We start from the raw sequence: 15,470 nt of genomic DNA, 5'->3' as shown, positions 1-15,470 counted from the left end.
TAAGCTTCCCTAGAACAGACACAGGAATTAAGGTGTATGTGATTTACTGAAAGAGTTACTCTTCAGGAATAAAACCTTTGAGGGAACAAGAAGCACTCTAGGGGAGGGGAAGGAGTTAACCAGGAGATCAAGGTCTAATCTAGCTTTGAGTCATCTCGGTGGAGGCTTGGAATGAAAATGGTACCGTAACGATTTCCCACTCCCCAGACTAGGTAGCTATGTTAGCAGAGATGGATTCTGCAGAAAAGAGGCAGCTGTCAATTGGCAGTCAATATTCACAGAAGCTGCAAGAGGGGTCCACCAGCTGGGTAGAGGGGATCTGCCTAGGGCACTGACAGCATCTTTGAGAGTGCACTGAATTCCCTGCATGTGAAACTATTGCTGGCCTTAAAGAAATTTCTCTGGTTTCCTGACTTAAAAAACGTTTTTTGTCAGTATCTCCTGAGTGTCAGGCATTGGTATGATTCGTATGTTGATGAGCATGACATGATAGCTATCATGAGTCACCATCAGGACTAGCAAGGGAAGCAGACGGGAACAGAAGTGTTAAGGTAATGTGATATGACAGCCGTGGGGTCATCTAGGGTGTACTCTGGGAGACGGTACGCCTGCTGGACAGCGGCTGCGGAGTCAGGAGAAGCTTCCTGCGTGATGTGTCATCAGAGCTAGTCTAGTCAGGGCCCTTCATAAAGTCCTGTCCTTACTGTGTACTGCCATAATAGACTAACACAAACTGAACAATTGAGATTAATCTCACAGCTCTGGAGACCAGAAGTTTGAAATCAAGATTGGGCTGTGCTCCCTCTCAAGGCTCAGGGGGAGAATCCTCCCCTGCCTATTCTAGCTTCTGGAGACTCTGGACAGTCCTTGGCTTTGGGCTGTATCACTCCCATCAATGATGCCATCTCCACATGGCCTTTTCTGTATGTGTGTGTCTTCTCTTCTGTTTCTTACAAGGACAGTTATCATTGGATTTAGGACCCACCCTGATAAAAACCCACACTGGGATTCCCAGATGGCTCAGTGGTAAAGAACCTGCCTGCCAATACAGAGACACCAGAGACCTGGGTTCGATCCCTGGGTTGGGGAGATCCCCTGGAGAAGGCATGGCAACCTGCTCCAGTATTCTTGCCTGGAAAATCCCTTGGACATAGGAGCCTGGAGGGTTATGATCCATGGGGTCTCACAGAGTCTAACATGACTGAAGCAACTTAGCACTCACACACTAATAAAACAGGACAATCTAATCTCAAGATTTTAAATTTAATTTTATCTTCAAACACCCTTTTTCCAAATAAGCTCAGAGTCACAGGTTCCTGGAATTAAGACGTAAATAAATTTTTGGGACATCCCATTCAATCCAGTGTCTCACTATCAGCTAGTGATGGCTGTTTGTTTATTTCTTATTCAAAATGGAAAGGGTCTGAGCTTAAATTTCTATAATTGCTGTATGATGGGGGAGAAACGTCCTAAGTATGAACTCCAAATGCTACCCTACCAATTTACAGTCACCTTTTAGGGTGCAAACTGTGACTGAGATCTTTTAAACTTTCCCAATCCAAAGCTACTGTTAGCTCCCTTTCCGTGAAAGATTGGGGATATTCATCCTATGTCACCCTTTCAATGGAGGAGACTTGCAGTAACTCCAAGTCAATTTCCCTTTTCAGGAAGGCTGCCCGCAGTGATGGCAAGTAGTCAAGATGGTTTCTGTGAAAGCCTGTTTATTCACAACTCAATATCTGAGGAGTTAACCTTCTGATCAGTGGCAGGTGGAAGCAACTGTTTGGGGGAGACCTATTTGGGAGGTATACGATTACAGGGCTTGGTAAACAACTGAGCATATTAGTGAGAAACAGGGAGGGTCCAGAAAAGCTTCCAAGACCTGAGTGACCAGGGTAAGTCATTGAGTTCAGTGCTGAATATGAAGAAGCAGGAGCTCACCCAAGTGGAAAAAAATCATTAAACTGATGTCTGATGGAACTCTACCTTTTTAAAAAGTTATCAGATATTGGTTTTTATTGTTTTTGCTTTGTTTTCTAAGGAAAGACAAATTGAGAATTTTTCAAGTGTATCATGAGGATTCTGAGCAGCATCTTTGAAGTTTAAACTCAGCACTCTACATACAAATGTCCCCTAAATATGATGCTCATTCCCAGTCGCTCAGTTGTGTCTAACTCTTTGCGACCCTATGGACTGTAGCCTGCCAGGCTCCTCTGTCCACGGGATTCACCAGGCAAGAATACTGGAGTGGGTTGCCATTTTTTTTTTTTTTGGTGGGTTGCCAATTTTTCTCCAAGGTATTCTGCCAACCCAGGGATCAAACCTGCAAATCCCACGTCTCCTGCACTGCAGGTGGATTCTTTACCACCAAGCCACCTGGGAAACCCCAAATACGATGCTAGGCAGCTGCTTTTTTTTTTTTTTAACTCCAAGATGTATTTTAAATATACGTAATGTTCTTTGATGCTTAGAATATTTTGCCTGATTCTTAATTCTTAAGTTTTAAAATGATATTGGTATTTTAAAATTTCCCTCCATGTTGTCTTGTTCCTTCTTCATATTTTCATAAATTAAGCATTCAGAAACAAGCAGTTCATTTATAACTTACATCTTTTTCTAGTCCTTCTATCTTACTCTCTTCTTAAATCAGTGAGAAGGGAAATGGGCTTTGTTACTCTTTTTTCTCTTTTTCATAAGGGTGAGTTCCATACTGAGAAAGTCTTTCCTCCCACCTTCTTTGACAAAGTGACATTATTGTATTTATTGTGAACCTGCAAGTATGGCATTAATTGACAGCTCTGTCTGTACCCACTGTTTCCTATCAAATGACCCCACTTTTCGCAACTTTAGCAGGTGCAGAACTTACTAAGATGGCTCTAGTACTAGTATTATGACAATCAATGTAAGTCCTCAATATTTTATTCTAATTTTTTAAGTGATCTTTTTATTTGCTCTTCTACTTTATATATTTATATTATGTTTTGGTTCAAATATTTAAATCAAGACTGTTATGTGGTCATGTTACTTTTTAATATGTCTTCGTTTTAGTAAACATGTTTTAAAAAAGTGAAAAGTGAAAAAAAGTGAAGTTTGAAGGGAAATAAACATTGAGGGTAATGGAGTTCTAGCTTTAATATGACAGTGAAATACCAACAAATATATCCACTTAACTTCCCTTATCATCAAAGTAGCTGTTGGAAAAATGCAAGAGAATAAGACTTAATTCAGAGTCTGATGAAGAGAGTCTACTTAGTGGAAGGCCTACTATTGGCCAATGTAGCTGATGTCTAATTATACTGACATACTAGAGGAAAATGATCTGGCTTTTCTATTAGACACTTGAAATGGAAATCTGCATCTAATCAAACACTAGTTCTTGACAATTCCTTGTATTTCTATTTTTATTTGAAATCCTTGAGTCATTTTTCATGGGAAGAGTGATGTCAACAAGAGCAATGTTTTTCAAAGTAGAAAAACATGATATTCAAAAATTATATTGACTTCCTTTTTTCCCATTAATTAAAGTTATTCACTAGCAGTTGAAGCCAATAAATGATGCTTGTCATACATATGTGAGGACAAAAGATAGACTCAATTCCATCTTTAAGTTACTGACACTTGTAATTGCTAAATTTTTTGTGCGAATTTAGTAATAACAGTAGGAAGAACAGCATCCAAAGAACACCTTGTTTAGTAGGATCAGGAGCAGGCAGTGATGGGAGAAATCCTGATATATCTTTAAAAAGTCTAACTTCTTCACTAATAGTATTCAAATTTAATGTTTTTGGAAAACTTTAGTGCTCCAGGAATTTTAAGCTTAAGACAGTATATATTGGCCTCGATCCCACTGTTTATAACTAATATTGTTACAGAAATTACTTTTCAAGCTTACATTCTTCCAAAACATACCCAATCTTATAACTAGATTTTATACTGAAATATTCAAGAAGTAGGTGTGACCACATGTAGACCTTGTGGTTTAAAGCTATTGGAAAAGGATCACCTAGATTTAAAATTCCAGTTGGATTCAAAGAGCAGCAACAGTGCAAAAGGAAGACTTTTAAGACAATGACAGTTAAATTGTACTCATAAATAAAAATAACCCTGATAAAGATTCACATTTGGCTGAATTTTAAGTGGAAGTTTGTATCAGTTTTATAAGGAAAAGCTGCCGCACAAAAAGAAGTTGACAATAAAAAAGGCATCCTACCTTACTTTGGTTAATCTTACCAGTAAAGACGATGGGCAACCTGGATGCTTTGTAGTGACCGGTGTAACAGAAGTTGCACTAGAGGACTCTCAAGGCTCCATTCAAACTTGACAGCCTGAAATAAGAGATGCAATTACTTTATTTTTTTTTTTCAGTAACAAAATTATATCAGAATACAGAGGTACTTAAGAGGCTTGAGAAAGGGAAAACAGCATAAACGGTTTGACAAAATACTTATATTTGATAGCTTTATCAGTTGGTACGTAACTAATAACAGAGCATATACACATCACACAATTCAGTGTTGTGGAGTCTGCCTTTTTTTCTTTTTTGGCTTTTAGTATCACAGAATAAATAAGAGCAGGTGGTTGGTGGAGTTCAACCATGGCTAGGGAGAGAATACTGGCACACAGAAAATAATATCATGAACAGTGTCTTGGATATAAAAGATGGAATTATTAAACAATAGATGTTTCTATTCTCTTGGTTTGAAAAAGTGGAAGTCATTCAGTTGTGCCCGACTCTCTGTGACCCCCATGGATCCATGGAATTCTATATGTAAGAATACTGGAGTGGGTAGCCTGGATCAAACCCATGTCTCCCACATTGCGGGCACATACTTTACTAGTTGAGCCTCTAGGGAAGCCCAAGAATACTGGAGTGGGTAGCCTATCAGGTAGCCTCCAGGGGTTCTTCCTGACCCAGGAATTGAACCAGGGTATCCTGCATTGCACGCAGATTCTTTACCAACTGAGCTATCAGGGAAGCCACACACACACAAAGCCTTAACTGAAATCATGTACTGAGTATTAACCTGCAGATTTTGAAGCTTTACTTTTAAGTGTCAAAGCTACCTTTCAGTGGACACATAATCCACCCATCCCCCAATCTCCCATTCCTTCATCTGTACTGTGAACAACTTTCTAACATTTTCTAGGATATTCAACCTGACGGAAAAACATAGCAACAGCAACCTTTGAGACCTAATTTAGACCTCCCACTTCACCATCAGCACTCGGTATCTGGGCCCTCATCATCATCTCATGAACCACAATAAGCTGTGAAAATGAATGTCAGGTTTTCTCCCTATCTTTCTAAAAGGACTTATTCCTGCTTGAGAAACAAAGCTTCTATGGCTTGTTGCTCCATAAGCCATTTAAGTCACATACACACACAGAGTTAATACCACAGTCCAGAGAGCAGAAAAAATGGGTACAACGCTCATTCAACACACACCTAAAGAAACACCTCAGTATACTAATTATCCTTCAGGATGGGAATGTTTATGAATTCTTGAAGTGTGAGAATGTCAAAGATGATCTCAGCAAATTTGCATAAACTCATGACGCTGTCTGAATATATAAAGATCATAATGTGTGTTGTCTTAGACTGCAGTTATGACCTTCTTTAACTAACATGCTAATATTGGATTGACTAGACCATGGGCTATGTTCATGCCCTTATTGTGAACATATCCTATGAGTACATTAGCAGGAGAGAGATGCCTCAGAGTCTACTTCCATGCTTGTCTTTTAGCTTTCTTTCAAGATTTCCTTGTGATTTCTTTCTGAACCCCGTAACTACTTACTGACCATGAATGGCCTCCCTTGCTTCCAAATTCACTGCATCACTCTGTCTGCTGCTACAATTTCTCCCTACATCCTGCATCATCATCTAAGAAGGAGACAATATTTTGGATGCATGCTTTGCTGACTTCCTAGTTGTCTCAGTGGTTAAGAATCTGCGTACCAATGCAGGAGAGGGGTTCAATCCCTGGGTTGGGAAGATCCCCTAGAGAAGGAAATGGCAACCCACTTCAGTATTCTTGCCTGGGAAATCTCACAGACAGAGGAGCCTGGCAGGATATAGTCCATGAGGTCGCAACAGAGTTGGATTCAACTAAGGAAACGGAACAACAACAACAGCATTATTTTGAACTCTCTTCTTGAAACCTACCTGCATTGTTACAGCCTGTGGTTTGCAGTAACCTCTGGGTCTGTGTCTTATTTGAGCATTAGCTATGAACCATAAGCTTCCCTGGTGGCTGAGACAGTAAAGAATCTGCCTGCAATGCAGGAGACCAGGGTTTGATCCTTTGGTCAGAAAGATCTCCTGGAGTAGCGAATGGCAATCTACTCCAGTATTCTTGTCTGGAGAATTCCATGGATAGAGGAGCCTGGCAGGTTACAGTCCACATGGTCACAGAGAGTTGGACACTACTGAGCGACTAACACTTTAAGAACCATACCTTCCGTTTTCATCATGGTCTTCAAGTACCTTCATATTGCTCTTTAACATAGCCTGCACAGTTCTAATAAAATAATGCATAAAAAAATAACATGATTCCAAAAAATAATCAGCAGGGTAGGAAATTTTTTTTATGTCTTGCAAAGTCAGGGTGCAGCATCAAAGTTTTAAGGGCAAATCCCACAATGAATGTTTTGAAAATTCTTCCCATTTGTTATTTTCCAGTCACATTACATATTTCTTTCCATCTCACATGATTTTATAATTACCATTTTTAATTAGGGAATATTTGCAACTTTACCTATCTTTACCTCTGTGTATTTGCAATGCTGGATCTTGGGTGCAACTTGTCTTATAAATGAATTTGCATTTACAGGTGTATGTCTCTCAGCCACATTCCTAGTGTCAAGTGTTATTGACAGATTCTGGCCTTCAAATAGATTTAATTTACATATACTGTTGTAGAAATTTCCTTTTTTTGAGTTGGGTTAGATATAGCATGTTTCCCATACTCAAGAGGCATGAGATGAATAATGTTTCTGCAAGTTGAATTAATTTTTATTTTCACTACACACTCCTGCAAGGCTAGGAAAACCACAACTGTAAGGAGTGGTAGCAGTAACTCTCTGGTACGTATGCTTCTAGATCAGTTCTCTCTTTAAGGCTTTCAGAGAAGTGAATGTTCTGTTTGTAAAGTAACATAGAATTCAATTCTATTATTAGAGACTCCTCACTTTAGTCTCAGGGTCCCTGTCTTAAATTCAAAACCTGAGGCACCTGGCATTTAAAATAGCTTATAACGATGACCTGATCTTTCAGATAAGAAAACACCTGAGTTAAAAGCAAAGCAAAAGAAAAACATACAGATCCCTATTTTAGACCTATTCAGCATTCAGTATCCAGTTAACTTAGAAAAAAATCATTGTTTATATTTTGGATATTCAATCATATACATGATTGTGCAATTGCTTATATGGTAACATATTCAAACTAAATCAGACCATGATCAGATTTCTAGATAAGTTTATAGTATTTTCCAAAATTACTCCAATATCAGGATATATGATGTCACAAAGCTACTATCTGGCAGCAGAATTTGATTATTAGAAACTACTGTTTTAAAATCTGTAATTAATATTAGGATATGGGAAAAGCAAGAAAATATTATGAGCAGATGCCTAGTAACTGACTATTTTCTACATAATGTTTATTTGGTTACTTTTTTACAGTTTTATATATACAGCTGGATAGCAATTTTTCATCACAAGTATTATTTATTTTTCTGTTCTAATTAATCAGTGAAGGTGTTCTTTAAAAAAATATTTCCCTTTTGGTGTTTATATACCTTTTTTGTAACCATATCAATTTTGGGTAGAGAATTTCTGCAGTACCCAAGTTGACATATGAGCTATATTTTTAGCCCCTTGGCTAGCCAAACTGAAATTATCACTTTTTATGTAGGCTACTGTTGATTCACTGGGACCTGTTTTAGAGAATTATTGGTTAAAATCCTGGAATCCCTTGGCAACTTTGCTGTCCTTACCTGAACTAGCTGTGGGAGATATTCCAGTAGTTCATCATTCAAGAGGCTGTCTAACTGCTGAACTGCCACATTACGAATTTCTTGATCTGGAAAACTAAAACAAAGTAAATATACTTACTATGCTGTTAATAGCATACAATAATGCATGAGAAATATCAAGAAAACAGAGAATTAATTCCAACCCCAATGCCTTAGGTAAAATAATCTCAAAATCATTTAAGATAATCATTATCATCAAATAATCACTTTTTTTTTTCTTCATATTCCGTGCTCTCCTGTGAACTGTAGTCGAAAGTTCTCTTGACTAGATTTTGGAAACATGAGCTTAAGTCAGATCCCTGCCAACTTTTCTGCCTATAAAATGTGGATTATAGGATATCTAAGATTTTTTTAAAAATATATGAAAATCTTTGCTTATTATTTAGCCGTGTATTTAAGTAAATAATTACTAGCTGGAGATCTGATGGCTTATATGATTAAAAATGGGATAAAACATATTTAAATGAGTCTTTGGGCAGAGAATAATAAAAAACAAGAAAACTAAAGTATCTTACAATAAATAAACACAAATAATTTAATACAGCTAAATCGTACTAGGCTGTTAAGTTCTTGAATGTAACTATGCCTTACTCATTTTGAACTGCATATGCCTGTTGTAAGATTTAGCACCATAAACACAATAAAAGCTTGCTGCTAAACTAAATTTATGAAGGTAGTTCACATCTGAAACCCTACAGTTTGGAGGGTTCTCATCTGTACATAGGGTGGGTTGTACTATGCCCTTTTATATAAGGGCCTTGAGCTTCTAGATTTTGGTTTCTGCAGGGGTGCTGGAACTAATGCTACTGATGGATGACTGTGCTCCTCATAACAACTAACACTGCTCCATCAGTAGAACTGTGTGTGTGAGTGTGCACATGCATGCTTAGTCGTGTCTGACTCTTTTGTGACCCCATGGACTGTAACCTGCCAGGCTTATCTCTCTATGGGATTCTCCAGGCAAGAATACTGGAGCAGGTTGCCATTCCCTTCTTCAGGGGATCTTCCTGATCCAGGAATCGAACTCGAGTTTCTTACGTCTCCTGCATTGCCAGAGCTCCTGGAAAGTGCCTAGATATAAATTTGACACCACGCTGCTTTGACATGATAAATAAATATAACAAGGGTTTTGGTGAGAGCAACACCCTTATTTATTATTTTAAATAAACAAATCTTAAAAAATTAATATGCACAATTTAAAATTCGAAGGAACAGTTTAGAGCAATTCACTTAAAAACAAAGAAAAGAATAAATAAGACCCTCAAATCTCTTTGCATGGGAACTATGAATGCCTTTCAGGTGAGAGCTCTAAAGACTGTGGAGGTCAGAACATTTTAGTCTCTAATGCCCAGTCTCTTTTCAGCATGTCCAGTTACTTAAGGGTGAAAGGAATACATGTAGCTATAGTGTGAAGGACAAAAATAGCACCACTCAGTATTTCCCCAACTGTCCTTCTTGATAGCAGTTTGAAATGTGGTGCTTAAACAGGTTACATATTTTCTCTTCATTCATTGAAACTGAGCATTTTAATTGCAACAAGAATTTCACTTCCAAGGTTGGTCATTCAAAACCTTTACTTCTGATCTACATATACTTTTCCAATAATATTTTCCCTATGGATATTCTAGCAATAAGACCTACTGAGACTGTAGTCCAGGCACATCTCATGAAGTACCACTAAGGTCAGATTTCAGCATAGCATCATGCACAGATGGAAAGAAGAAAGGGTGTAATAAAAATGCAAAGCTGGAGGAAGGTCAGCTTGTTTTAGCACACGAAGACTTTATTTTCTCCTAACTAAATGTGATTGACTCTAATTTATTGCTCTCAATTACGAAACCATTTGTCTGAGGCTTGTAGACATCAAGGTCAGTTTGAGGACACTTTGAAGTCTTGGGGGAATAGTTACTTGGTACATTTTGTTGCCTAAGTGATGACTTAGGTCAGATACTAGTCATCCTCGCTTTCCTATGTGCCTATTTCATCTTACTGATGTGAATGACAGCAAAGGAGGAAAAACAGAAAACAAACATCACAACAAAATAAAACTTTTTGCTAAACACTGTATCTCTAATCATGTGCTTATTTCCAAACACTAGAATGTAAAGTCCTTGAAAGCAGAAAAATTTTACCTGCTTTGTTCACTTACTGTCCCCATTATCTCTAGATTGGTGGACACTCTACATATTTCAGAAATGTCTAAATTGAATTAGTTATCTTTCTATCTGAAGCATCACTACTGCCAGACTTCTGTCTCACAGTCTGTGTTATCATCTTTCTCCAGTCATGTAGGTCTGAAATTTTAATAATTGTTTTCTCCCTCTTTGCTAAAGACTCGTCATTTAATTCCCACCCCCCTCCTTTCTATCTGGTGAAATTAAATTCATCCTTGAAGACAAAGTTCAAGCATCAGTTTACTGGTGAAGCTGTTTCAGCCACTTTCTAGAATCACCCCCTTTTCTATGGGATTCTAAACACAAGGTTGAGGGTAGGCTCATTCATTTACATCCCTAGTCCAAGTGTAATTGAATAAAAGTTTGTGGAATTTCTAGCAGTCTCTTATCTTTGCATCTGATCCGTTGCCAAGTTCTGTTAATTTTTCTATCCCAATGGCCCTTGCATCAATGTTGTTATTTAGTCACCAAGTTGTGTATGATACTTTTGTGACATCATGGACTGTAGCCTGCCAAGTTCTTCTGTTTATGGGATTTCCCAGGCAAGAATCCTGGAGTGGGTTGCCATTTCCTCCTTCAGGGCATATTCCCTACCCAGGGATCGAACACAAGTCTTCTGCATCTCTGCTTTGGCAGGCGGATTCCTTTACCCCAGGCCACCAGGGAAGTACTCTATGCTTGTTTTCAGTTTCTTCTGCAATTATCTATGCTAGGCTATACTTGGCTCACACTGGTATTAGCATTTTTTTTTTTTTTGTGGTATTAGCATTTTTAATAGTAATACCTTATAAAATTTCCTGAATTGTTTTGTAAATTCATTTCCTATAAAACAGTAAATGGTTTTCTATTTTCAAAGAAACTTTCAGGCCCATACTACTTATTTACATACTAAAAGCTAGCCAAACACTCCAGATTTTTGTACTACTGCGATACTGAATAAACTGCCCTGGCTCATTGTATGCTGTTTTTACTTTGAATATGCTACGTTCATCGCCACCTTTGTAAGTACTGTAACTTCTGCTTGGAACACTCTCCCTTCTCTTCTTAAACTTCTAGTTCTCCTTCAACCTGTGGATCATATTCCCTTGAAGGCCACTATACCAGTCTTTAGCAATCACTTTTCTTAACTCCCAGGGCACTGAGTGTTTCCTCCATTGGGCAACTGGGTATGACAGAGCGTGAAAGAATTTATCATTTTATTAATATGTATCCTCATTCCTCAACTAGTGAATATACTGTAGCTAAGGATTGGTCTATCCTCTTTTTTTATTTCCAGAATTCAGGACCACCTTCCTTATGTGTTGGGTGATTAATACAAACACATTGATCACAGGAATTCCCTGGCAGTCCAGTGGTTAGGACTCCATGCTTCCACTGCTGGGGCGGAGGGCAGGGGCGGGGCATGGATTCAATCCCTAGTCAGGGAGCTAAGATCCCACGTGCCATGTGGCACGGCCAAAAAAATAAAATAAAAGCATTGGTCACAATAATAATAATGAGGAAAATCATACTATGCTTCTTGTGCTCTGAGATAATTTATATATTATATATTGTAGCAGGAGGTTCAATTCCACAAACAGCACTCATACAAATCCCAGATTTTTTTCCCCTCACAGTCGAAACAGTAAGACAAAAACAAATCCAATGGTGATGGAAGAGAATTTTTTTTTTTCAGGCTCTTTAGGAATAGGAGAACAAAAAACTCATAATATCTTTATAGAACAGTCCAAAAGGAATATTATGTATTTGTATTAATACACACAAATGTTGGGAAGAATGTTTTTGCATTTTCATAGAAAGGGATGTCTCTTTTTATTCATTACTGGTGCTTGAAGTTGAGGAAGAAATTGGAAGAGAAACTGGCAAGAAATGAACCACATGACATCCTGAGACGTGACTAAGGCCTAACGACATTAAAGCATATCCAAATATAACCTGAATCTGACTATTTTAGGAAGAGTTGGCTACATTAAAAGAGATGCTGGCAGTGTTGGTGAAGTTCCTGGAAAATGGGGCTCTTTTATACATTGCTGGCAATATATAGCAACATGTATAAAAAGAATCTTTAAAATGTGCTTATTCTTTGATCAAGCAATTCTACTTTGGGAATTTATCCTACAGAAATAATAAAAAATGTGTGTGAGGATATATGTATGCAAACAAAACTGGAAATAATGTAAATATCTAAAAATAAGCACTTAAGTTAAATGTTCTATGACTCTATGATAAAATACATGCTGTCATTAAAATATTAAAATAATATTTAATAATATGAGAGTATAATGAAACATGTGTGCTTAACAAAAAAGATAGAAAGGAAGGATCAAAATATGAATACCAAATTTCTAGATGGAAATGTCATGGATGACTTTAGGTTTCTTCTTTAAAGCTTAGTTTTTAAAGATTTTTAAACTTTCTATATGACTGTTTTATTGGTTACTAAAAAACAGTAATTTTAAAAGTAAGTCTCATTTAATTAATTATGAAAATACATTAATAATTGCAAATAATTGCACATTTTAAAATAAAATAAAGTGAAAATAAATAATTGCAAATTTATTACCACTAGAACAAAGATCCAAATCATGTATTCTTTTAAGAATACACATTGTAGAGTGAAAGAACAAGCCTCATATTTTGTACTTGATTTAGAATATTCTTTTAACTAACAGGCCCAAATAGGGATCTCTACCCTTGGAGAATTTGTGCTTAATATCTTTTCAGGGCCATGAACTCAGCCACAGATCAATGGACAAATATGTTCCACAAATCCTGGCCTTTCTTCCCTGTGATGTTGTCTGCAACTATTTAAACATTCTTTGGGGATATAGCTATTGGCATTTCATGCTCAGTAACTCGCTCCTCAATGAGGTGAGGGCTACTCATATTAGTTCTCTGACTGTGGTGTGATATTTACACACTGAAATGTCATATGTATCAGAAGAACTTCAATCTATTTTGAATTTTCCACAAGCCAGGTTATTGTAATTTCCAATGACCTGGTGTGCTTGAGAAATAAGTATAATTTTTGCTGATAACAAACTAGAGCCACTTTCTAGTGATCCTGCTAACCTTGGGATTACTAATTTCTGTAGTCATGGACATAACACCTTGAGTCTGGGGAATAAAGAAAAGTCTCAGTAGAAGGATTCATCAGGCTGATGTCAATTAGGTCCTCATTCATTTACATTTATCAGAAACTTCCTTATAATCTGGTGGCTCAGAGGGTAAAGCATCTGCTTGCAATGTGGGAGACCTGGGTTTGATCCCTGGGTTGGGAAGATCCCCTGGAGAAGGAAATGGCAACCCATTCCAGTGCCCTTGCTTGAAAGATCCCATGGATGGAGAAGCCTGGTAGGCTACAGGCTATGGGGTTGCAAAGAGTTAGACATGATTGAGTGACTTCCCTTTCCTTTCCTCATAATCAATCAGAATATAGATAATTTAAAATGTAATAAATGGAGATCTATCTGTTTTAAGGTATTAAAAAGATATAAGATCAATAAAATTCACTACTTGTTAGGGAGGAGACCAGGTAAGTGAAACAAATTTTCATTTACTATGAAATTTAAAAAAATTAGAAATAAAAAGAATCCATGTGAAATAATCACTTATTTAAGGTTATTCATAATTTTTAAATGTCCATTTAATTAACTTTATGCTATCTAATTTAACTTCCAAAGTATGTCTGAAGAGAGGAGCAAAAAAAAAAAAAACAAAAAAAAAAACCCAAAAAAAAAAACCCCAAAATAAACCTCAACAATTATGGTCAAAAGCAAAAACATTAAGACTGGCTTACTATTCAGTTTTATATGAGCTTCCTGAACAGTGATTCTATATATTCAGGGTTTAGTTGCTTTTGAACTGAGCTAACAATTGCATCTTAAGGATTTCTAAAAGGGCAAGATACCATACCTCAGAAAAATATAAAACTCGCTACAGTAATTGTTAAGGGATTTTACCTAAAAATAGCTTGTTGTCCAATGAGGACATTTGGACACAAAGAAAAAAATACTCTTTGCAGACTGGCTGTAAGAGTTGAATAAAGGAATCTAAGAAATATGGCTAAAAACCTCAAAATGTGAAAACATTAAGTGAAATGAAAGCAAATTCAAGACAAACATTTTTCAAAGAAACTTCAGTGAGATATCAATTTTCTATTTTGCTAATACTGTAGGGTAAACACAAAGTTGAAAGTCAAGCAGAAAATTAACCTGGAATTGCAATCTTTACATGGGCAGGAAAGGAAGCATATCAAATATTCATGTAATTCTTTGACTCAAGGGAGAAGCAGAAACTGACCAGTGGTTAGAATCTGCTGTTCAGTAGAAGTTCTTCAATTTCTTTTGGACCCTTTGAGATCCTTAAAAATTATAGACGATTCTGTTAGGTAGTTAGAATAGGGAAAAAGAGTCCAAAATGGCGGTGTCTAAAGGACAAGGAAGGGAAAAGCCCGCGAAAATAGAACAAAGGAAGGTGAAAGGAAGGTCTGAGGACTGGAGTGAGGATTTCAGGTAGAACAGCACTCCTGGCTGAGCCCAATTTGCATAGGGCAGGCCCAGGGGGAAGAAAACATATAAAAGGAAGAGCCAAGCGTGTTCTTTCTCTCTCTCTCTCTCTGAAGAGCCAAGCGTGTTCTTTCTCTCTCTCTCTCTCTCCCCGCTGCGTGGATATCCTCTTTCTCCCTCTCTACCCCCCACCCCCCCCCACATGCTGGCGCGCTCCTCCACTCTCTTCTCTTCTTCAAGGATGGATTTTTCTGCTATTTTTCTGCTATCTTCTAAATAAAATAGAGCTGTAACACTGATTTGTCTAAGAGCTATGACACGGTTTGTCCAAGACCTGAGAGCTGTGATGCGCCGAGGGCTTTAATGTCCGTCGCTCCAAATCATTGTTGTGATGAGACAAAGAACCGAGAAGCATACACTCGCCTGACAATTCCAGTTTTTTTTATGTGGGTTATGCAGGCAGGTGTTCATGCTCAGTCATGTCTGACTTTTTGCGACTACGTGGACTGTAGCCCACCAGGTTCTTCTGTCCCTTGGATGTCCCAGGCAAAAATACTGGAATGAGTTGCCATTTCCTTCTCCAGGGGATTGTCCCCACTCAGGGATTGAACCTGCATCTCCTGGGTTTTGGCAGGAAGATTCTTTACCGGGGAGTCACCTGGAAAGCCTCTATCTATAAATAAATTATCAATTAAAAATAAAACCAAGACATTTAAGAAATATTTATCAATTCATTTTAAGTGACATTA

General features: G+C 37.5%; 1 protein-coding gene across 1 annotated transcript in view; it reads right to left on the bottom strand.

Annotated features, from left to right (window-relative positions):
• PIK3C2G (phosphatidylinositol-4-phosphate 3-kinase catalytic subunit type 2 gamma) overlaps positions 1–15,470 on the bottom strand; it is a 410,949-nt gene that overhangs the window by 236,034 nt on the left and 159,445 nt on the right. Inside the window, exons 17-18 of the mRNA XM_043882432.1 lie at positions 8,001–8,094; positions 4,231–4,325 (exon numbers count right to left, since the gene is read on the bottom strand). Of these exons, the coding sequence (XP_043738367.1) occupies positions 4,231–4,325; positions 8,001–8,094 (189 nt within the window). The remainder of the gene's footprint in view (positions 1–4,230; positions 4,326–8,000; positions 8,095–15,470) is intronic.

The sequence above is a fragment of the Cervus elaphus genome, chromosome 22 (genome assembly GCF_910594005.1).
Source record: "Cervus elaphus chromosome 22, mCerEla1.1, whole genome shotgun sequence".
In the NCBI taxonomy this organism is placed as follows: domain Eukaryota; kingdom Metazoa; phylum Chordata; class Mammalia; order Artiodactyla; family Cervidae; genus Cervus; species Cervus elaphus.
This window is presented reverse-complemented; position numbering and strand designations above follow the sequence as displayed.